Raw genomic sequence first — 22680 nt, forward strand, 5'->3', positions numbered from 1 at the left:
AACCTTGGGAGCCAAAGGGAGGTCTTTAAAAAAAAGTAGTAGTAGTAGTAGTTACACCCTAATGCTTTTGGAAGCAGTTTTTAATAACAGTAGGGTTTTTTTTCAGTAAAACTGCTTTTCTCCTACTTAATTCACATTATTAAAATTATGGTTTGCGCTCAAAACCAAAAAAACCCAGAAAAACAAGCCCACTCAAAGACAACACATGCAGGGAGACACTGAGTGGTATGTGGAAAAGCCCACAGCTCTTCATTTTGATGAATCACTACCCAAATTTCTGTGTTTTGAAGTTAGTTGTGCTTCAGCAACCAAAGGAAATAAAGACTTATGGTGATCAGTTCAGATTTAAAATCTGAAGTAATAAAAGGAATTGTACAAAGCAGTGCTCCAGGCTGGGTGTCACACTTGGATACCAATGAAGAGTGACACAAACTCTAGAAACTATCTTCATAAATTAAAATAACTCCATAAAACGTGTACTTCTTAGTATGACCAGCTTGTCTCATACACCAAAGGGCAACTGTTCCTTTAGTCTTTGGGCTCAACAACATGGTCTTAGCTGGAGACAGACCATCTGTAGTGCCATGTTGATTTCATTATCAAATCATTTCCTTGAGGGGATTATGTAGCACAGGAGTAGTAGCATAGAGCAGCCGTGCTTCCCAAGCCTCACTCTCCCCTGCTCTCTGAGTAAACTGATACAAAAAAACCCCTGTACCAGAGTCTGTTCTCCAGCCCAGAGTTCTCATTTGACTTACATCATTAGTTTAATGGTAATTAAACTCTCTTAGCCTGCATAGCAATGTGCTTGCCTGCAAAACTGTCTGTTGGGACTGATCCCTGGTTTGTTCTACCTTTAGTAGAACAACTACCTAGTAGTACTCAAGAAAAGATAGCTACTTGTCACTGGGCTAAAGGACTGTCTTGCTAACATAGTCTTATAATCCATTCATTTTGGTAACACAACACTGAAAATTCCCAGACATGTAAACTGTTACTGTTATTTAACTCAGTAGTGTGTACATCATCTGAAATACCTTGCAGGTTGAACAAGGTCTGGTAATAGCTGTGGGAAGAGACTATGATGGCTTCTTCACAAGGCAACTTCTTCTCAACAAGAATGACTGGCTCGGTTGCTCTCTTCTATCACCGGATTAATGAAATCAGCACATAGTTGTTTAGAATTAAAGAATGATAGAACAGTTAGGGTTGGAAAGGACCTTAAGATTGTCTAGTTCCAACCCCCCTGCCATGGGCAGGGAAACCTCACACTAAACGATCTCACCCAAGGCTTCGTCCAACCTGGCCTTCAACACTGCCAGGGATGGACCATTAACAACTTCCCTGGGCAACCCATTCCAGTGCCTCAGCATACTTAAAGAACTTCTTCCTTGTATCTAAACTTCCCATGTTTAAGTCTTAACCCGTTACGCCTTCTCCTATCACTACAGTTCCTAATGAAGAGTCCCTCCCCAGCATCCCTATAGGCCCCCTTCAGATACTGGAAGGCTGCTATGAGGTCTCCACACAGCTTCTCCAGGCTGAACAGCCCCAACTTTCTCAGCCTGTCTTCGTACAGGATGTACTCCAGTCCCCTGATCATCCTCGTGGCCTCCTCTGGACTTGTTCCAACAGTTCCATGTCCTTTTCATGTTGAGGACACCAGAACTGCACACAATACTCCAAGTGAGGTATCACGAGAGCAGAGTAGAAGGGCAGGATCACCTCCTTTGACCTGCTGGTCACTGTCCTTTTGATGCAGCCCAGGATATGGTTAGCTTTCTGGGCTGCAAGCGCACACTGAAGCCAGCTCATGTTCATTTTCTCATCGACCAACACCCCCAAGCCCTTCTCCGCAGGGCTACTCTGAATCTCTTCTCTGCCCAACCTGTAGCTGTGCCTGGGATTGCTCTGACCCAGGTGTAGGACCTTGCACTTGGCATGGTTAAACTTCACAAGGTTGGCATCAGCCCACCTCACAAACATGTCAAGCTCCCTGTGGATGGCATCCCTCCCCTTCATCATGTCAACTGAACCACACAGGTTGGTGTGACTGGCAAACTTGCTGATGGTGCACTCAATCCCACTGTCCACATCACCAACATCGTGACATGGTTTGCATGAAGACAGTAAAGCCGTCAGTGGTAGAGGCTCAATATTGTGCACCTCCATCTGAACTAAGCAGGGAAACCTCCATGAGCACATTCACAGAATAATAAAACCCATATGCTGCAAGGTTTTGTTAAACAAAGAGACTTCTTGTGTTCACTGGTGAAAAATTGCACAAATGGAGATTCTTCCTTCTGCTTTTCTCATGCAGACATGAGAAATTCCACAAAATGCGTTTTAAAAGAATCATATTATTACAACACCAAGAATGGAAATACCCATGTTAAACCCATCTTCGACATCTTAGCTCCAGCTCCGTGTGAATGTGTCCCACAGTATGTTCCTCCTATTATCTAGTCACATGCTATTTCTCAGCCTCATCCAGCAGCAACTGTATATTTGTATAATGCTTGCTGAATGAAGGCATGGGCCATATGTATGTGATGAGAATGTGATAGCAAGAAATGAATATAAAACAGCTTCATTCAGTAACTCATTCCAAATGTATAGTTAATGAAGCCCTATTACCACAGAAAGAGTAAGGAAGAACAGCTGAATTAAATTCACAGCAGCAACTTTCATTCTAGCATTTTCTCAGATCCTAAGAGTTCACCTTTTCAATCTTAGCAATTCTTTGAAATAAAACCACTCCAAGCTCCTGCAGAATGCTTAAGTTGATGAGAGTCAAGAAAGTCCCTAAGGACAGGAACTGCAGGCCAGGAGATGGGAATTCGGAGCATGCCATTCTGTCATGTGAAAACTCCTGCTCTGCTGCTGAAAGTGCTGGATGAAACTCAATTTTTGATCATCATTTAACCTATAAAAGAATAGAAGCACGATTGTTTCGAATAAAATCTTTCTGATACTGCATCACTTCAGATCAATGCTTTCTTTCCTCCAAGACTACCTGCTTTTCAGAATGGCCCATGTCTATCAGATTATCAAGGGCACACAAAATAAAGACCACGAATCAGGTATGCCATAGCTAAGGTGCAGCTGAATGGTTCAGGGGCAAGGTGATGAAAATATTTTATAAAAACAAAGGCTTAGCAATTGCATTAGCAGTGCACGAGAAATTGTCTTTAATGAATGCAGTGGACATACTATCCAGCAGGAACGGCTTGCTGAAAATAAGTTCAGGACAGGATGGCCAAGCAGTAGTATGTGTGGTGCCCAGCATAGAGCTGAAGCTCAGTATCCAGGCAAACAAAACCTGGGAATACCTGTGGTCTAGAGTTTCCAGTCCCTACAATGTTGGTTAATAATAAACTCCTAGGAAAATATTTATTTTCTACTCATTAGCCAATATAAAGATCAGCTTTATAAAGCTACCTGCCAGTCATTTCATCTAAATCATGAAAGCACAATACCACAAGCAGTGACTCAAACAAAGTAAAGGTATTTTGATTCAGGTATAAGAGTGAACATCCAAAGACCAAAATCACTGTCACAGGCATCAATAATTTGTTATCCTACTTTAACAGAGTAACAGGAGGCAGATTTCTGGCACTGTGAAAGTTAATGGCAAAGCTTATTCACTGCAGCTCCAACAGACCATCACCCTTATGACTGGACTAAACAACTCACAAAGAGCAGTTTTTCTAGAATATGTCAGTTTTAATGAAGCAGCACAAGGCAGCTTATGCAATTACTTTCTGTGGATGAGACTGAGCTTTCATGTCTAGATCTGTAATTCATAACCTCAGACAACCAACCAGATTTTCAAAAAGCACAAATTCACAGCTACTTTAGAGGGATGTATAGATCTCTGGGTAGGTTTGCTCTGGGACATTTTGCTGTTATGTGGTGGAATGTACACTTAAGAGAGAGACAGATAATATGCAAACCCATACTCACACAGAAGCAGAGAAACACAGAAAAACAAAGAGATGCTCCAAACTGAAGAACTTATTGAAATTGTGGAGATTAAGCTGCTGCATTTGACAAAAGTGTTGCGGGAAGGACAGTGTGTCAGCACAACACACAGTGTAAGGTCAGAAATGGGAACTATCATGTACATTGTGAATATTGAGAAGTGTTATGGAGCACAGATTTAATTCAAGCAAAGCATACATTCAGACTTGGGATAAAGCACCCATGCTTGAAACCTCTGATAAAATTGGGACACTACCTTAAATTTCATGAGAATCCTTAACAAGTTCTCAACTTCAGATTAATCTTGATACATTTGAATTGACTAGATAAGTTTCACCCGAAGTAGTGACCTAGTATTTGCATTTTAAGGCAATTATAATTATTATGATTTCAAATACTATAACAGAAGTGAGCAAGTCTTGCTTTTTCATTTAACACACCCAATACTATCTGAACTGATACCAGTATCTCTTTAACCATGTATTAAGATGGACTAAATTACGAACAGTACACATGTGAAAGGGGAGAATCCAGGTTTTGTGTGTAGCTGTAACTTCACACTGCTTTTTTTGAAAAACACAGAGGTGTTTTTCCAAAGGACTGAAAAGTCAGAGTATTTCTAAACAACAAATCTGATACAAACTGTAAAAGTCTGGCATGCAGTGTAGCCAGCCTGTACCACAGAAGTGCCTGTACCTCTGCAAGAAATGTTGATATAACACACAGTATATATAATGTAATTCTTCTTTTTTAACATGACTTCGAAATACACTGATTTCAGTATAGGAATTACAAACATTTCACGGGACACAGGCTGACTGATGTAATTCAATAAAGCTCACAAAGCAGTTTGACAAGGTGTGAAACACAACTAAGTGTCCTGCCACCCGCACTGGGGTTTTAATCTCCAATCTCCTTTCCTCTTCCCACTGCCTCTCCAGACCTGAATCCACACAGCCACCTACTTGCTGCTGCTTATTAATGATGTAGATTAAATGGTATTGCATAGGTACCATCTTTACTGCAAGCCCATGCTAGGGGATTGCTCTTTGTTGTTAACATGTATTTTCTGCTGGCCAGCTTGCTGGTTCAGGAGAGTTTACTGGATTCAAATCATCTGCCTCATCTCTTGGTTAACTGGAATTTCTGTTTCTTTCTCATGCCTATTTATTTCTTAGTTTCTTGAAATACATTTTTTTTCCATAAAATGCTGCTCTCACCACCCTGAAACAGAAGTAATTTAATAAGGTCCTGACATGAATGTTTCTGTCACAGAATACCCATTGTAATGGGGCATGATAACAAAAAAAACAAGTGCAAAAGGCTGCTCAGTTAAACCATAGCAAAATCCAGACATTATTGAGTGTGTTCGTGATTATGGTGTTATTTGGATGTAACAATATAAGCAGTGGCAGGTGAAATGAAAGAAGGCTACACAACAGAATTGCCTGTTCCTATTCAACACAAACTCCAAGACCCAAAGGTGAGAGGCGATAAATGAAACTGAAAATAATTTAAAGAAATGCATTGTCCCAGTAACACGATGATGCCTTGGAAACAAGCCTTTCCATGGAATAGGGTCTGTAGGACAGATGGATAATAAAACAAACCAGCTTCATTTGAATGAAAATGCACATATTTTTCTCCCCACTATTTCTTGTGGGTGGCACCATGGCCACAGATAGAAGAATTACCTGCATTGCAGGACCAGGTGCCTACCTGCAAAATGACAGCTATTCTGGCAACAGACCTCTTTTGTTATTGTAGTTAGAACAAATTCTGCATTCCTATTTCCAGCCTTACACACTTTTGGAGTCCAACAACTTTAAAGAAATCCATAAAATGACCATGGAATTGGTTTTAAGGCCCTCTTTGCTCTGTCTCCTACTTGAAACATGGGGAACAAGCCACAGTTTCGAAAAGCTGCATTAATTCAATGCCTGTTTCATTACCTCTCCTGGATGGATGTCTGGTCCTGTAAGCAGCCTAAACAAAAACAAAACGACCACGGCCTCCAGTCAAACATGGCTCCATTTCTGGCAGGCTGCACTAAAACAGCAGCTGTGTGTGAATGCGGGCTTTATTAAACCTGGCCTGATTTAATCAAACATAAACCCCTGTGCTCTGCGGAGGGGGAACAGGAGACACTTCTGGCTGAAGCCCCGCAACACTCCTGGCCAGCAGATGGCTGATGGCCTCCGCAGAGAGTCTTCCCTTCCGAACGGCTCTGCACAGGTGAACTGCAAGCACCAAGATCTGATTAAAATCTGTGTTTATTTAAGATCCCAGTGGCAGCCCTGTCCTGACCAGCCTGCTCAGGGGCTGCTGAAGACATCAGTACCCCAGTGGTGGGCTCTGTCCCCCGAGGAGAATGAGGGACCTGTTCACAGAAGATGAAGCAGGAAAAGGCGCAGCAAGATCAGACAGCACAGTTTGAAAGCACATCTGGTGAAAAAAACACCCCACGTTTTAATCAGCTCTTTCCCTAATACTCCATAGTGTGACCAAGAGAGGTTGAGGTGTGGCAGGAGAATACCTGTTTCTTGTTACCCCCCCCCCCGGGTAGGGAGGGGAAACAAGGCAGCACAGAGCTCTAGCGATGCAGCGGCGGGACAGCACAGGCCGTCTCCACTGGCGAGCGGCCAGTCGAGCCTCCTGAGCCCCCTGGGCCAGCGCGCTCCTCCCGCGGCACCCATGGGCGCGGGGGCCGCCGAGCCCATCCCCGGAACCGCCTCGGCGGGGGCAGAGCGGCGGCGGGGATCGATATCTCGGCGCTCGGCAGACATCAGCAGCCATGGCGCTAAACGGAGTGAGGGTGTTGGAGCTGGCCGGCTTGGCGCCGGCGCCGCTCTGCGGAATGATCCTCGCCGACTTCGGCGCCAGCGTGGTGCGGGTGGACCGGACGCCCCGCTCCGCCGTGTCCACCGACGTGCAGGGCCGCGGCAAGCGCTCCTTGGCGCTCGACCTCAAGCGGCCTCCGGGCGCCGCGGCGCTGCGGCGGCTGTGCTGCGCGGCGGACGTGCTCATCGAGCCCTTCCGCCACGGTGAGGCGGGGACGGCCCGGGGAGGACCGGGGTAGGGCAGTGGGAGCGGGGCTGCCCGGAGGTGGGGATCGCGTGCGTGGCCGTGAGGGGGCCGTGGGGTGCGGTGCTGGGGGGCTTGAGGGAGGGGAGCAGCGTCTGCCGGGTTATGCCGGGTGAAGGCCGCTGCGGGGCGTACTGGGGTTTGTGGAGTGCAGCAGCCCTGCAGCGGCCCAGGGAAGAAGCCGTGGAAGGTGCCCAGCCAGCTGACTGAACAACTTGCCCCACTGACAGACACACTGAACAAATAGTTCTGGATGGCACAAGGGTTTGACTGAGCTGAGGAGCTGTGCACAGATCGTGGGCATTGGTCCTGCAGTAATTGTCAGGCCTGCCGATACAACTCAATTTACATTTTTAAGGTTAGCTTGTGACTAAGATGTAGCAGGTAGTGGTCCAACTCTCAAAGCGTATGGTTCATAGACTCAGGCTGGAAAAGCCCTTCAAGGTCATCAAGTCCAGCCATTACCCAAGGACTGCGAAATCCATCCCTAAACTGTATCACTGAGAGCCTCATATACACGGTTTTTGAACACTTGCAGGGACAGTGATTCCACCAGTGCACTGGGCAGCCTCTCAGTGAAGAAATTTTTCCTAATATGCAGTCTAAACCTCCCCTAGTGCAGAGTGAGGCTGTTACCTCTTGTCCTATTGCTTGTTAGTGGGGAGAAGAGACCTACTCCTACCTCTCTTCCTTTCAGGTAGTTGTAGAGAGCAATAAGGTCTGCCCTGAGCTTTCTCTTCTCCATTACTCTGAAGACAACAGATTTAGCATGCTTTCTTCATTTATAAACCATACACAGGCACTCATGCTTATGCATGGGGTATTTCAGTATCTGTGCTGCTCCTTAAAGACACTGTTGTGTTAGGAAAAGTATCATCAAAGTCAGATTGGACAGAGCTCTGAGCAACCAGATGTCATTGAAGATGGCCTGCTCATTGTAGGCGGGGTTGGACTGGTTGACCTTTAAAGGTCCCTTCCAACACAGACCATCCTGTGATCATGCTTCAGTGAGGAGCTAACTGAAGTGTTTTGGGGTTTCTGAAGTCAGCTGAGAAATAGAAGGTTGTGTCAGTTAAACATCACACATTGTAATAACACTTACGTATCCTGTGTCATGGATAATGCTTTGTGCTCTGAAAATGGGTTCATGATTGTGATGTTTTTTACCCTAAGATTTTTTTTGTTCAGTTCCTCAGAAGCTCTGCAACTAAAATTAAGACATTAAATCCCATTTTTCATTGTAGCTAGTTGTCTGTTTTCTAGTGCGAGTTTCTGTTTTCTTCAGTTATGTAGGCATTTGGGTTTTTGTTTTAGTTTTGTTTTTTAATCTGGAATTGCAGGTAATTTTGTGACTGGACGTTAGGCTTTATGGGCTTGTAACTGAGCTAGGCAAATCTGTGATTGAGCATGAACCTAGTGTGAGCCAATGAAAAGATGAAGACACAAGTGGCAGGAGAGTTTGTTTAAATACACATGTACTATTGACCTTTGGAAAATGACTTTCTAATACCAGGGGGTATTTGGCACTCAGTTCTCACCTGTATTTTGAAAATCCTGCTCTTCACCAAATTTCACTGCATAATTCTCCCTGGCATTAATCACTTGTCACTGCCCAGTAAGAAATACAGTGGAAATGGATCTCAAGGATCTATTAAATATTTAGCAATATTATGGGCTAGCCTGTGAAACAAGTTGCAGTAATAGATTCTGGAGTAGAACAGGCATTAGCACTATGCTGTCCCCCTCCAAAATGTGTCTCTCTGCAGTGCCAGCGTAGATTATAGAGCATAGTCTGGTCAAGCTGCACTAAGCCAATTAAAATCTTTCATTTATTTGCAATTTGAATTTACTTCATATAAACCCACAATTTGAGGCTGTAAGATCAAAATTTTAGCCTTGATTAACTGTAAATCTGTGCTGACCAAACTTACATTTCATTGATTTCTGAAGGTTCCTGATTCTCTGTGTTACAAAAGAACGCGTTTTCTTTTGTGCAGTTGTTACAAATAATTTTGTGGAATGCTAGGATCGTTCATCCACATCAGTGAGTTGAATGATGCAGGATCACACAGAATACTGAGAGGCTAATACGGTGAAGAAAGTATATTCCAGGGAAAGATAAAAGCAATTTCAGGTCATTTTACTGTGAAAAATATAAAAGTCTGCTCTTTTCTCTCTTTATATCTCTCTCTCTTTTTATTTTTTTCTTTTTAACAAGCCTTTGGTAGCTTTCTCTCATTCAGCAGTACATGGATTACAACAAGCTGCCTGGCAGTCTTTTGGAGAAGTAAAACAGGAAAAAGATCTGAAAAGAAGAAAGGACCATAAGGGGAAAAAAAAAAAAAAAAAAGACCTTAAAGCTTCATTTCTGCTTAATTGAATTGTATCAAAAAAGTGTGTGTGTTTATATATGTTGGTAATTTATAACATTCTGGTTGGTTCTGCTGTAATATGGCTACTGAATTATCATATATTCCTTAATAAATTGCTATTCAGTTTTGTTGTTGAATGATTTAACTTTGAACCACGGACACTTTGAGTTTTATGAAATATAAATATGAGTTAGGATTCTCTGTCTTTGTCTTTTCAAGGTGTCATGGAAAAACTTGGGCTTGGTCCAGATGTGCTTCTGCAGGAGAATCCCAGACTCATCTACGCTAGACTTACTGGTTTTGGCCAGACAGGAAAATATGCTGAGTCAGCAGGTCATGACATCAATTTTTTGGCTTTATCAGGTAGGCTGTAAAATTTCCTGACAAGTAAGCTCCACCTCTCCCTCTTAAATCAAGACTCAAGAATTTGTTGAGAGGTTATTTGCAGGTAGCTCAAATTACCTGATACCTAGTCTGATGAAACAGCTGAGCAGTGTCTGTCAGTGAATGGAGAGTTTCTTTCTTTTCTCCCTGCATCTCTCTCTTTCTTTCTCCCCAGTCAGCTATGGTGCTTGCTTAATCCCTCTGTAAACTCCTTCAAACATTAGAAACTGGCCAGGAGAAATGAGAATGTCTTTCTGTCAGGATATGGAGTTGAAGCATTTCATTAAGGGATTCAACAAATGCAAAAAAAAAAAAAGCAAAAGGAAGGAGCAAACATGGCCTGGACAGGCTGTTAGTTTGGGCAGCCACAGTGGCTGCCTTCTGAGGCTGTATGGCATTTTCCTTCCTTTGTGTTGTTTTAGCTGAATAAAGTTTTTCTCTTTAAAGAGAGGACTGAAGTTTTTATGCTTTTTTGCCATTCTTCAGGGCCTCTTTCCCATAGAATCTGTATGTTTATAATCCCCAAAAGGCTGCAGATTATTCTTCATGTTTGTGAGCAGCTTTTTTTGAGCAAAGAAAAACTAGGCAGCCTCACCCATTTGAGCTCTTGTGCATATCTGCTGTAATATCCCTCCATTGGTACCAAGTGAAAGGAAGGTGGGCTTAAAGTGGCAATTTTGTGTTTCCTTAAGCTGGAGACAGTATGTTGTTTTTAAGTATCATGATCCTTCAAGTATGCAGTAACAAACAATAGCAAAATTACCCTACTGTGGTGATAGCAGTCAGTGTGTCATGCATCATCCCACTGACTGGTGTTCGCATTGCTTCTGTCTCTGCTGCTTCTCCCAGCCTGTGAGGGAGGAGAGGAAGTGGCCCAAAACTTCTTTCTGTCTTTCCATTGCATAAAGCATTTCTTTTAGCCCTAAACAAAAGCCAGAGTAGAAGCACTGCAAATACGGTGATTCAGTATCACCTGCTATAGTCAGTGGAATTACATTTCTGTAGCAAAGGGCTAAAGGTCTTCTAAGTATTTAAATTGTCAGAGAATAAAAAAAGAGTAACAGGAATGTTGCCTCATTTGAAACACTTTTGACTTAATGTCCAGGTAATTTTAAAGTAGTATGACATTTTTCTTTGTTATTAGAATAGGGAGTCTGTACAGAGACAGCATAGTATGTTGCTACCTCACATTGTAGTGCTTTCTGTTTACAAAAGGAAAGAAATGTGAATTTGTTATTTGGAGTTTTGTTTTGTTTTTTCCTCTGGAGATGATTTAATCAGTATTTTGGTTAGTGCTGTCTCCCTAAAATTTAATAATTTTGCTTGAAATTTCACAGTTCTTTTCTGCCTTTTTGAAGGAAATTGGGCAAGGTGTTTAGGAGGTAACATTCCTCAAAAAAGAGAACTTATATCCTGAGTATTTTCCAGATGAGTTTTGGATTTCTTTAACTATAAAAAAAAAATAGGTTGCATTAGAAACTCCAGCTATAAGTTAGGACATTAATCTGCTGGTGCCTGTGATGACCTTTTGACTATTAAAAGTGAGGTTTTAGTCAATGACTGGGTTTGTTTGCACTGCAGCTTTGAAAGCTTTTTTTATACTGTGCACTCAGTTCCTTGTGCTTGTGTTCATCACACCATTAGCTAACTAAACAGTGCATCAGGTCAGGCAGTTCTCAGGAGACTGACCATGTATGCTGCAAGTCTCAGACTTGAGGCTACAGGCACAAGAGACTTGGGGCTATACTGCAAAGCATCTTGCTAGCCAAAAGGGAATTACTGGGAGGGAGCTACAAAGAGTAAGGTTACAGTAAAGAGGTGGTTCAGGATGGCAGAGAAAAGCTAGCAGATTAAGAGCTCCATCTGAAGTAAACTGCCTTAGTCATTGCTCTATTCCGTTCCATTTCTGCGTAAACACAGGTTCTCTGTGTCTGTGTTGCATGTAATAAGAGGTAATCTTTCTGTGTTATTCACCCATTCCTCCTATACACAACCTTTTTTTTTTTTTCCCAAGGTAATTGAAGAGGGAGGATAGTACTGAAGTGCAGTTGTTGCTGTGAAATCATTTGTTGTGATGGGTTTTCCGAGAAGACTACATCTGTATTCTTTACTTAAAAGATTAAAAGAAGTACAGTTTACCAAAGTTGCTTTGAGACATGCTCATAATGCCTATTGAGTTCTTACAAGGGAGGTTCTATGTATGTACAAAGCAGTAATATTGCACACCAGGTCTTTTGGATGAAGTTTTGTCCGTATATAGCTGAATTACCAGTGGTTTATTTCTGAGAGTTTTTTTAAAATTTCTTTAATTAAATGCATCTTCACTAATACGATTTCATATATTACATGCTTTACAAATGAAAGATTAACTATTTGCTAAGAAACAGCTGAGTAGAGACAGAAAACTGTTGTTAGAAGTTTGCTTTATCCCTTGTTTATTTGCACAGATGAAAAAGAATGAAACTTTGTAGAAATGTAAAAGTGAATATTTATAGTGAATGTTACGCTTATGCTTGTTTTTTTTTGCTCTACTGTCAGGTGTGCTGTCAAAGATGGGTAGAAAAGATGAAAATCCTTATGCACCCTTAAATCTCCTAGCTGATTTTGCTGGTGGAGGTGTCATGTGTGCACTGGGCATCATTACAGCTCTCTATGAACGTACCAAATCTGGCAAGGGGCAGATCATTGATGCAAGTATGGTAAGTTTGGTCTCAAGGAAAGTAGAGTTTCTTAGGTTTACTTGATTGTGTATTTCCTACTTTAACTCTGTAAAAGGGAGGAATTCTAAGCTTTTAAGGTTAAACTTTATAAGGTTTAAGATTGAGAACTTGAGAAAGGGGAAGTAAGCAATCTCATAAAATGGCTATTTGTTCATGTGCAAGCAGTTTTCACATACCAGTGTTGCCATAACACCCTTATGATGTGGGACACATACTGCAGCTGTAACCCTGTGCCATTCCCTATCTTTTTTTCCAATCTGCCTTCTTCAGAAAATACTAGCTGTATATATTTGATGAGTAAGTTTGATGTATGGAAATAGGCCTCCAATAAAGCTGGAGAGGGACTTTTTACAAGGGCATGTAGGGATAGGACGAAGGGGAATGGCTATAAAATGAAAGAGGGGAGATTTAAACATTAGGAAGAAGTTGTTTACTATGAGGGTGGGGAGATACTGGAACAGGTTGCGCAGAGAAGCTATGTCTGCCCCATCTCTGGCAGTGTTTAAGGCCAAATTGGACAGGGCTTGGAGCAACTTGGTCTAGTGGATGTTGTCACTGCCTATGACAGGGGGTTGGAACTAAATGATCTTGAAGGTCCTTTCCTACCCAAACTGTTCTGTGCTTCTATGATTAATATCATGAATAATAGCAAAAATGACAAACCTAATAAGGAATTGCATTAGCTTTATCCAAGGTACATCTGGTTATGAATTTATGACAGGTCATGTCATGGCTTACTATAGCCACTGCTTCCTAGAATAATTACACTGCTGTGGATTATTGCCAAGAAGTCAGCTTCACACACTTCGCGTTAATGTGCCATAAAATGGATGAAAAGGCTAAATTAGCTTAATAATGAATACCATGGGTTTTTTTCACTGCAAGGCCACCTACTTAGACAAAGAGGAAAAATTCACATTTATATTTATCCTTGAAACCTTCATTACCTGCAAGTGCTTTTTCTCTCTGTCTCTCTCTTCTGTTTCTAAAGAGCATTGCAATTAAAATCTGACCTCCCTTCAAAGTGTTAGTGAAGGCTATGATTTGGACTTGAATATAAGTTTTAAAATAATACATTATTTGAACAGAATAGCTTTGTTGAAGAGGTCTTGTAAAGAAAAGCATAGCAAGAGATCTCAGCTTACTTCAAAAAAATTTTGGCAAATTCACATGACATTCTCAGAAGCAGGCCACAGCATTATGGTCTACATAAAAATCCTATGGTATCAGTGCAAAACTGGTCTAATGTTTTTACCTCGACAATAGTTGTTAGCAATTGTCAAAACAAAAAGCTTACCAAGTTGAATTCTACAAATATCTCTTAATGTTTTCTTCAATAAGCTGAATAACAGATGAGTGATTGTGTTTAGTAGATTTACAAATTATATGCATGTGGGAAGAGCTACAGGAATGTTGAACGCTCGGATTAGAACTGAAAATGACCTTGTCAAGTTGGAGAAATGACCTGAAGAAAATTGGCTGAAATTCATGGAGACCACTGCTCTGTAGTTCTTCTAGGCAGAAACAATTAGCTGCACAAAGGCTGTATGAAAACAATTGGCTGAAGTACAATCCTGGGGGTTTATAGTAGTCACAAGCTGAACATGAGTGAACAATATCATGTTGTTGTAAAACACATGCATACTGTATTGGGATGTATAAACAGGAAGTAGAGTCAGCAAAGTTTCTATTCAACATTTCTAAGGTCAATTTGAGGAAGTCCAATAAATACAACAAAAGTGACCTGAATCTAAAAACATGACCTACAAAGGAAAATTGAAGGAGTCTGCATATTTGTGAAGCGAGAACTGTGGAGAATTGTGACAGGTCTTCAAATATTTAGAAAGGTATTTCATGCAGTTTAGAGTATTACCTTATTTTCACTATTGGTACTTTAAATTATTAAAAGAATTTGTTACAAGAAGAATCAATGTAAGCCTGCTAATGGCCTAATGAGATCTGTGGCTTACTGGGAATGGAATGTGTAACGGCTTTTTGTGAGGGTTTTTTTAAGCCCTCAAAACTTCCCTCTTTCGATTTTTTCTTGTCTCATTGTAGATGTGGAATTTACAGTTCTCTGCTGATGTTTCTGGTGTCTTGTGAAATGGAGGGGTGTTGTCCACTATCAAAAAATGTGCTTTATCTGTCATTTTGTTATATTCCTTTCACTTGAAAAGACTTTCAGTGAGCAGTTAATGGGAACCGTACATGTCCCATCAACAGCAAAGACAGTTAAATAGGCTGGGTCAATGAGCCTGTTTTTATATCTTAAGCTTCTTTCATGGAAGTAGATATTTTCAAAAGCGAAACACAGCATCATTTCAGCTGTCATTTTAATATTCTTTTTTACTTTAAAGGCCTATTACTTAAGTTGTTGCACAGTTCAGGTAGCCTGAATACCTAAGGACTCTGACACATGGTGAAATTTTCTGTGGCAGAATAGGGAAGCTGAATTTCTGTTTCAACAGCTTTGTGTCATCTGGATTATTTTTGTTAAGTTTTCATCTTTGTGGATTGTTTTACTGACCACTTGTTTGTTTTTTTCCCACTTATTACAATGCCTATTTTTCTGAAGTAATCTGAAAACGCGGTTATTCATTGTCTTTGAGGTCAGTAGTTCTAGATTGAGATCTGATTTTTTGCAATAGAACAGTTTGTGATTTATCTTTTATTTCTAATTACCATGCTGAAAGCTGGAAAATGGCTTGTGAGCATTCTTACAATCAGTAAAATACACACAAGGAAGCCCTCTACTTGGTGAAACTAAACTGGTACAAAAATTGCTTAGAGAGGATCAGGCTAAGGGTTAAAATTGCATCACCTAATTGCAGTGTCCAGTGTTATTGTTGCCCTGTGCAAAAAGTAGATGCTGAATCCTGTGTTTCAGCTGTCTACCTTAGAAGAATGAAATGCCTGGTCTGAATCAGTTTATGTTAGTTGCTGTCTCTTCTCATTGATTAGAGGTATCATAGAATCTTTCTTAGACTTCTCAGAGTGGACCTCATAGTTCCCATGTGCTGAGTAGGATGTGGGGTGAACACTGCAATGTGATACAGTAGGCACAATTGTATGTCTGCACTGCTGCACCATACTGAAATAGGAGCATGTGAGTCAGGGCCATACTTCAGGTTCAATCCAAATTCAGACGGTGTCTTCTGATGGTAGGCCTCTGATTAAGTGTGGCTCTTTGTGAAAAGATAGCTGCAGAAGATGATGGTGGTAATGACAGCTTGTGCAATAGCCCCGTGGCAAGAGCATTGAGCTGTTCAATGGAAGTCTGGGGTTCCAAGTTTTTCTCAGCCTGGAGATATTCAAAACCAAAGCTTTTACAGCCTAGAGGCATTCTTTTGTCATGAGGATAAAGATGAGGTTGATACAGAATCATTCTCAGCTTTGTTTGAACTCTTTCACTTTGAAGAAGGAACAGAAGACGTGTAGCAGACAGGTCAGGTCACCCAGTGCCTCTGAATTCTTGTCCCTGCTTCAGAGACTGCTTTTAGCATGAGGGAACCATTAAATGAAACCTATAACTGTTACTGTAATCACTTTGCAGTTTGTCTTAAATGGAGTCTCCCCATGTTGTGCTTTTCATTTTTTGAAAGAAAGTGACATTAGTGTGTGTGTGATGTGCCTTTGGAGGTTTGCTGCTGCTGTTAGACACCGTTATACTTGTCTCTGAATTGCAGTGGGCCTCAGGTGGAATCTCTCTGTCCAGTTGTCCAACCAGGATATGTCTATAATCCCTATACTAGTCCAAACCACGAGCTATTTTACTTTTAAGTGTTTCCAGGGCAAGTAGCACTGTATATAAGTAGTTCTGTCAGAATCAAAATCTAATTTGCAGTTAGAGCTTATTCTGGTAGTATCCCTATCTATTATTTGATCAGAACCAAAATCTAATTTGCAGTTAGAGCTTATTGTGATATTATTCCCTTCTATTATTATGAAATGAAACCTTACTTCAGATTGTTTTTGGGGGGAAAGGGGGGTTGGTTTGGTTTGTTGCTTGTTAGGTTTTTTCTCATCAGTATGAGCAGTGTAAGAGATCATTAGTAAAGTACTGTTTTGATATCCCTGCAATCATTTTGCAAACATATAGGGGAAGGCATACAGTATTTTCTCATACAAAAGTATTTTAACTGACTTTAACATATGACAAGTAGGGCAAAAGTGTTCCTGTCTTCCTTGTGGCAGGCACTTCAGAAAGACACCAAGTGATACACATTAAATGAAGAAGCCTTCATGCAGGCATACTTCAAAGATTTGCGTGCTTTAAGTTCTTGCTTAGAAAGGTAGAAACTAATAGACCTTTCCACATGAAAATTCAGTAGCTTTTTATTTTGGTCCAATCTGTATGATTTTCTCTATAGACAACATTAGGTTAATTTTGCACAGCTGAAAATGTGTGAATCAAAATGATACTCAAAACACACAGCTTATGTTTTCCTTTGTTCCACTGCAGTGTTTCTGGCTGTATGCTGCTACTGCCTCACCTTCTCTCACAGGTTTTCTAATGCAGTTGTAAAAACAGAATAGATGCTGCTGGTGAGCAGAACTGTAGGATGTGATTTTGTTTGGGAAGACTGGTATGAGCTTGAGAATTACTGAAAGGCTGAACAAACTAAAGTTTCATATGATTGTACTCCACCTAGCCAAAATTTTAAGGAGTGAACAGGTTTAGTAATTCTTCTTTTAGTGCCATATGCATCAAACATTTGCCTATTTAGGATAACCTTATGTCTGTATACCTGCCAGCAATGAGATTAGGAGAATAATTTCCGTTTTAACTTAGTGATGGAGATGAGCTTCCCAGTTCCCATGGTAAAAGAGAGCCTTAACCTTTGATTTCCTTCCAGTTTTATTCTAAAAATAGCAGTCTCTTTATAATCTGTAACTTCAAAGAAGTTAATGTTAAGATAAAAATGTGATACTTAACAGACTGGTATAGACATCTTGATTTCCAGACGGCTGTCAGATTACTTAATGTTCTGTAGCACCAAAAAGCTTGTTCCATCACCTACTTACATTCTCTTTTGTGGGTAGTTCTCCTTGAATTACTAGTGTTTCAAACTTGCTAAACTAACAAACTTTGTATGTTGAAAGTGTGTTATCCCTCTGAAGCTGCATTATTACATTTATGCTCCTTCTTACTCTCTAATTCTAGATGACTTCATGTATGCAATATGACCAGTAATTGAGAATTTTAAGAAATTAAGATGCTTACAAGTGATCTTGTCATTAAAAATCTTAACAAAGGACTGAACTGGCAGTAGGTTTTTGCTGTTTTGTTTTATGTAGAGTTAAGGTAACATGCCAGATAATTTACTGAAGCTGCTGCTTTTTCCTTTGAACCTTCAAGGTGGAAGGAGTAGCATACATAAGTTCTTTCCTGTGGAAATCACAGAATCTGGGACTTTGGAACAGACCTCGAGGTGAGAACATGCTAGATAGTGGTGCGCCTTTTTATGAAACCTACAAGACTTCCGATGGAAAATTCGTGGCTGTTGGTGCCATTGAGCCTCAATTCTATGAACAGTTAATAAAGGGTAAGTAGCTTGGAGCAGTTTTTTCACATTAGCAAAGCATGATTCAATTAATTATTTACTGATTCATTACATTGGTTATGTTGATTTCTTTCTAAAGGCCAAACTCTTCTTGAAACTAATTGGGTAGTAGCATAGCACTTTAGTTGAGTATCTTCTAGTGTTCGGTTTCTTTCTTTTTTCGTCCCTTCTTCACCTTGCCTTCACAAACTACTCTTAAATTGCAGGTTTTCTTCTGTAGTTACAGTAAGGGTTGCCTGTGGCTGGAGCACTAAATAACTGTTTTGGAAAACCAATTTTTTCAAGGGATTGTGAATGTATTTTAAAAATGAGACCTAATTCTTTAGTATTCATTATGAAATTTCAAGCAATTTCAGGTGGTTTTGATGTAATTCTTTTTAAAAAGAAGCTATTTCAATTGCTTCAGAAATGAATGTTCATTGGAAGTAATTTGTAGTATTTCTTTATAGAACAGATTTTTTCCAGCAGCAAAATCAGCTTTATAAATTAATTTCCACCACACAATTTCAAGAGGGCCTTTTAGTGTCCAGTTGTAGATATAATTTTTATATTTGACAGGAGAATCTTTAAGTATGAATATAAAATATGGTTTATCTGAAAAATCAGAATGGTCGCAAAAAATAATTTTCTGAAGGTAAAACAAATTTGCAGGTGCCACTTTATTTCTGAACTGTTTGTGTGCTGCAAGCTTTTAAATCAGATGTGCTCTTAGCTTCTTAATAGTTATTTAATTTAAAAATAATTTCTTCTGTTGTGCTCCTTTGGTAGATTGCAGTGCTTTCTGTACAGATTTCATAAAAATACAAAAAAAGTCAACATAATTTCAGTTTTATTCTGTTTCCGTTATTCTGAATATGATGGATATAAGTTCTCAATCTCATTTTAGTTTTGCTGAGTAGAAGGAATACTAACACATGATATACCTAAAGTGGATGTACATAGTTGTTATATGAACTGTTTTTGTATGTGCATGTGCTAAACCTTTGCTGAGTGAGTGTGTCACTGGAGTAGCTCCTGATTCTTCTTCAGTCTCTGCCAACTGATTTCCTTGAGTTGCGGCATGGATACCTGTACTGGTTTTGGCTGTGACGGAGTTCAGTTTCTTTGTAGAGGCTTGTATGGGCTGATGTTTCGGATTTGTACTGAAAATTGTGCTGATAGCCCATGGATGGTTTAGTTAATGCTCAGCAGTGCTTACCCAGAACCAAGGCCTTTTCTGCTCCTCACACTAGTGAGGAGGCTGGGGGTGCACAAGAGGGAACACAGCCAGGACAGCTGACCCCAACTGTCCCAAGGGATGTTCCACACCATATGGTGACCATATGAGACCATACTGTCTCAGCAATAAAACTGGGGGGGAGGCTGGGAGGGGACACTCCTCAGGACCTGCATTTCCAGGAGATGTTGTAATTCAGGAGCATGGTAAAATGAAATGAAGGTGTGGGGCTGCAAGGTGGGGTGTGTGGTTGGTGAGCAGGATCACAGAGAGAGATCTTCTACACGTTATGACTTTGTTCTCTTGCAACCTGGTGCTTCCAAGGTGCTTCTGTATTTTCTTAAACTTACTTTCCCCCTGCAGACCCCTTAAGAGCTTTCCTTGTCATGTCATGTCATTAACTGCGGTGGATGCTGCACTGGGTTCTTAATTCTGCAGGGAATCGCTGCAGTGAATGAAAACCAAAAGGACATTAGTTTCATTTCAGCTAAACAGAATTCTGAGGGCAGTGACAACTGGTTCAGAAATCATGTTACTTTCGCAGTTCTGCAATCTTTGAATCTCCAGCTCTTACATTTGCAGCACCCATATCCTCGTGTTCTCGTTATATAGGAGTGACTAAAGTAACGTACTCTCCAAATATGGACAGAGAGACATAAAGTGGCATTTGAATATATTTTATCTGGAACAGCACTAAACTGTTCACCAGCAGAACTGAACAGAATTATGGATTTTTTTTTTTTTTAGAAAGTATGAAATAAACTGTGGAAATTGGAACGTACCATTTTAAAACTACTTCAAAGCAGGGAGTTGATGCCTGAAACAGCTCAGCTTAAGTCAAAACCCCTAAGGTTTGTGAAAGAGCAATACAAGTCTCACAAGCAGCTTTTTCTTCCTTATAACACTTAAAGGCTTAAATTCTGAGTTGAATTTCTCCAACAGAACTCCCAGAAAGGAAAATTCCCTAAGCCACAAGAAGAATCTGTTCTAGCTCAGTACATTATTGCTTCAGACAGCTTGCAACTGTAAGTGCTGAAGGGGATAAATATTTCTCATGTGAAAATATGAACAATTCATAATATGCACCTAAAATACAATAAAGAAAGACCACGTATTGTAAATACAGTATTGTGAAAAAAATCTTAAGTTTGGTCTGATACTTTAAGCAACAAATGCATACAGAAAACCTCAGAGAAACATTACTGACATTTTATAAGGACTTTTTACAAGGACATACAGTGACAGGACAAGGGGGAATGGATTTAAGCTGGAAGAGGGGAGATTTAGGTTAGATATTAAAAAAAAAAAATACTCCCCTCTGAGGGTGGTGCGGCACTGGCACAGGTTGTGCAGAGAAGCTGTGGCTGCCCCATCCCTGACAGTGTTCAGGGCCAGGTTGGACGGGGCTTGGAGCAACCTGGTCTAGGGGAAGGTGTACCTGCCCATGGCAGGTGGTTGGATCTAGATGCTCTTCAAGAATCCTTCCAAGCTAAAATATTTTATGATCTGATGACTGTAAAAAAGCAACGGTTGTGATACAAATAGAGACAAAATGCAAAATTTCCTTAGAAGGCTGTAGTGTGTGTTTGGGTTTTTTTTAAATGATAGCAGCAGACTGGTACACAGGCACAGCTGTGACTTACAGACAGGCACTCCAGTTCTTTTTTGCTGAGTAACTATTTTTTAAACTTTATCTGTTAAAATCAAGCCATTCCTATGCATTGTAAGTATAAAGAATACTTTGAAACATGAAAATAAATGTTGCCCAATGTGCGTGCCCCAAAATAGGCAGATGAATTTTGAGTTGCTGCTTCAACTTGATGCTCTAAATTTCTGAGAAACAACTAAGAGGAACTCAAAATTTCAGCATTTTCTTCAGTGAAAAGCTAGCTAAGTAGGACAGGGACCAGCCAGTGATCATGCTGTATTGCCTGACCACTACATGCATCCATCAGACACTACTTTCTAGATGAGGTGACTGGCTGGTTGAGAGACAAAAGCCTGAGTCTTGCCATGTAGTAGTTATCAATACGAGAATGCTGGAGCATCCAGCAAAGATTCACTAAGAAGAATGACAAATAAGATCAGACTGTTACAGAATTTGTTTTCTTTTTAAGCTAACATACGTTCCATCCTACCCCAATCCTGTAGCTTTAAAGTAAGTGCTATTCAACTTAATCTGTAGAGAAGTATAAAATACTGCAGCCATGAATGCTGCAGGCCAGTGTTTGATGACTTTAAGCCAAACATATGGGTATTTGAATAAGCAGATATATTCTTTTCTTGTTTTCTTTGTATTTAATACATACATTGTCCCTGAAGATGTGTTGGAATTCCAAATTCCCTAACTTACAGGCTTCTATTTTACTTTGTTACCATTTACTTTTGTTCTCCAACTCCATTTTCCACAAGTAGAAAAATACCAAGGGATTTAAGGAGAATCAAAGAACTGCAAAGTGTAGAATAACTTCTTATATAACTTCTATACTTTCTTTTTCAAGGTTGAGTAGCTTAGAATTCATGTTTCCAAACAAGTGATACAACAGTGAGGTACCACCTTCCTCGGCCAAGAGCATCTTTGTTCGAGAAGGTTTTGTAGGTTGTGCTTGGTAGGGAAAATTAAATTTCTGCTTACCACAAATACACAATTTATTTTTTTTAAAGTTATGTGAGAAACTGAAGCTATATAAAATAGATATGGTAAATAATAGTTGTAGTATAAAGAGTGTGTTCTGGGCTTACTGTAGACTATTTGCTGTTAACAAGCGTTCTATAATCCTTTTACTTACCTTAATTTCATTACTACAAAATTCAGCCATCAAATAACTAAAATGCCTTTGCATCTTATGAAAAATCTGATGTTAAGAAACATATGCTACTAATATTTTGAAAGAGACAGAATGTGTTCCAGCTGACCTGTAAATTGCTTCTGCAGGTTTCTCTTGATTTTTAGCAGTGTGCTTGATATTGCTGTATCCAGGCTACAAAAGGCATGCAGAACACAGTAGATTATCTGAAGGGGGCCTACAAGGATGCTGGACAGGGACTCTTCATCGGGGACTGTAGTGATAAGACGGGTAACGGGTTAAAACTTAAACAGCGCAAGTTTAGATTGGGTATAAGGAGGAAGTTCTTTACTGTGAGGGTGTTGAGGCACTGGAATGGGTTGCCCAGGCAGGTTGTGAATGCTCCATCCCTGGCAGTGTTCAAGGCCAGACTGGACAGAGCCTTGGGTGGCATGGTTTAGTGTGAGGTGTCCCTGCCCATGGCAGGGAGTTGGAACTGGATGATCTTAAGGTCCTTTCCAACCCTAACTGTTCTATGATTCTGTGATTCTATGAATTATAGCAAACTAC

The 22680-nt window shown here is 40.3% G+C and overlaps 1 protein-coding gene and 1 long non-coding RNA gene across 2 annotated transcripts; both read left to right on the plus strand.

The window, feature by feature from the left end:
• The first annotated feature begins 6701 nt into the window (after positions 1–6701).
• On the plus strand, positions 6702–18121 carry AMACR (alpha-methylacyl-CoA racemase). The gene is made up of 4 exons (XM_061348031.1): positions 6702–7028; positions 9660–9803; positions 12363–12523; positions 17904–18121. The coding sequence occupies exons 1-4, from the start codon at positions 6779–6781 to the stop codon at positions 18096–18098; spliced, it is 750 nt and encodes a 249-aa protein (XP_061204015.1). The 5' UTR covers positions 6702–6778; the 3' UTR covers positions 18099–18121.
• Positions 7645–9659, plus strand: LOC133209385 (uncharacterized). Its single transcript, XR_009724664.1, has 2 exons — positions 7645–8170; positions 9398–9659. It is a non-coding gene; the product is annotated as an uncharacterized LOC133209385 (long non-coding RNA).
• Positions 18122–22680: the final 4559 nt, after the last annotated feature.

The sequence above is a fragment of the Neopsephotus bourkii genome, unplaced genomic scaffold (genome assembly GCF_033783945.1).
Source record: "Neopsephotus bourkii isolate Nb327-2 ecotype Australia unplaced genomic scaffold, CSIRO-AGI_Nbou_v1 NB_334, whole genome shotgun sequence".
NCBI lineage: Eukaryota > Metazoa > Chordata > Aves > Psittaciformes > Psittacidae > Neopsephotus > Neopsephotus bourkii.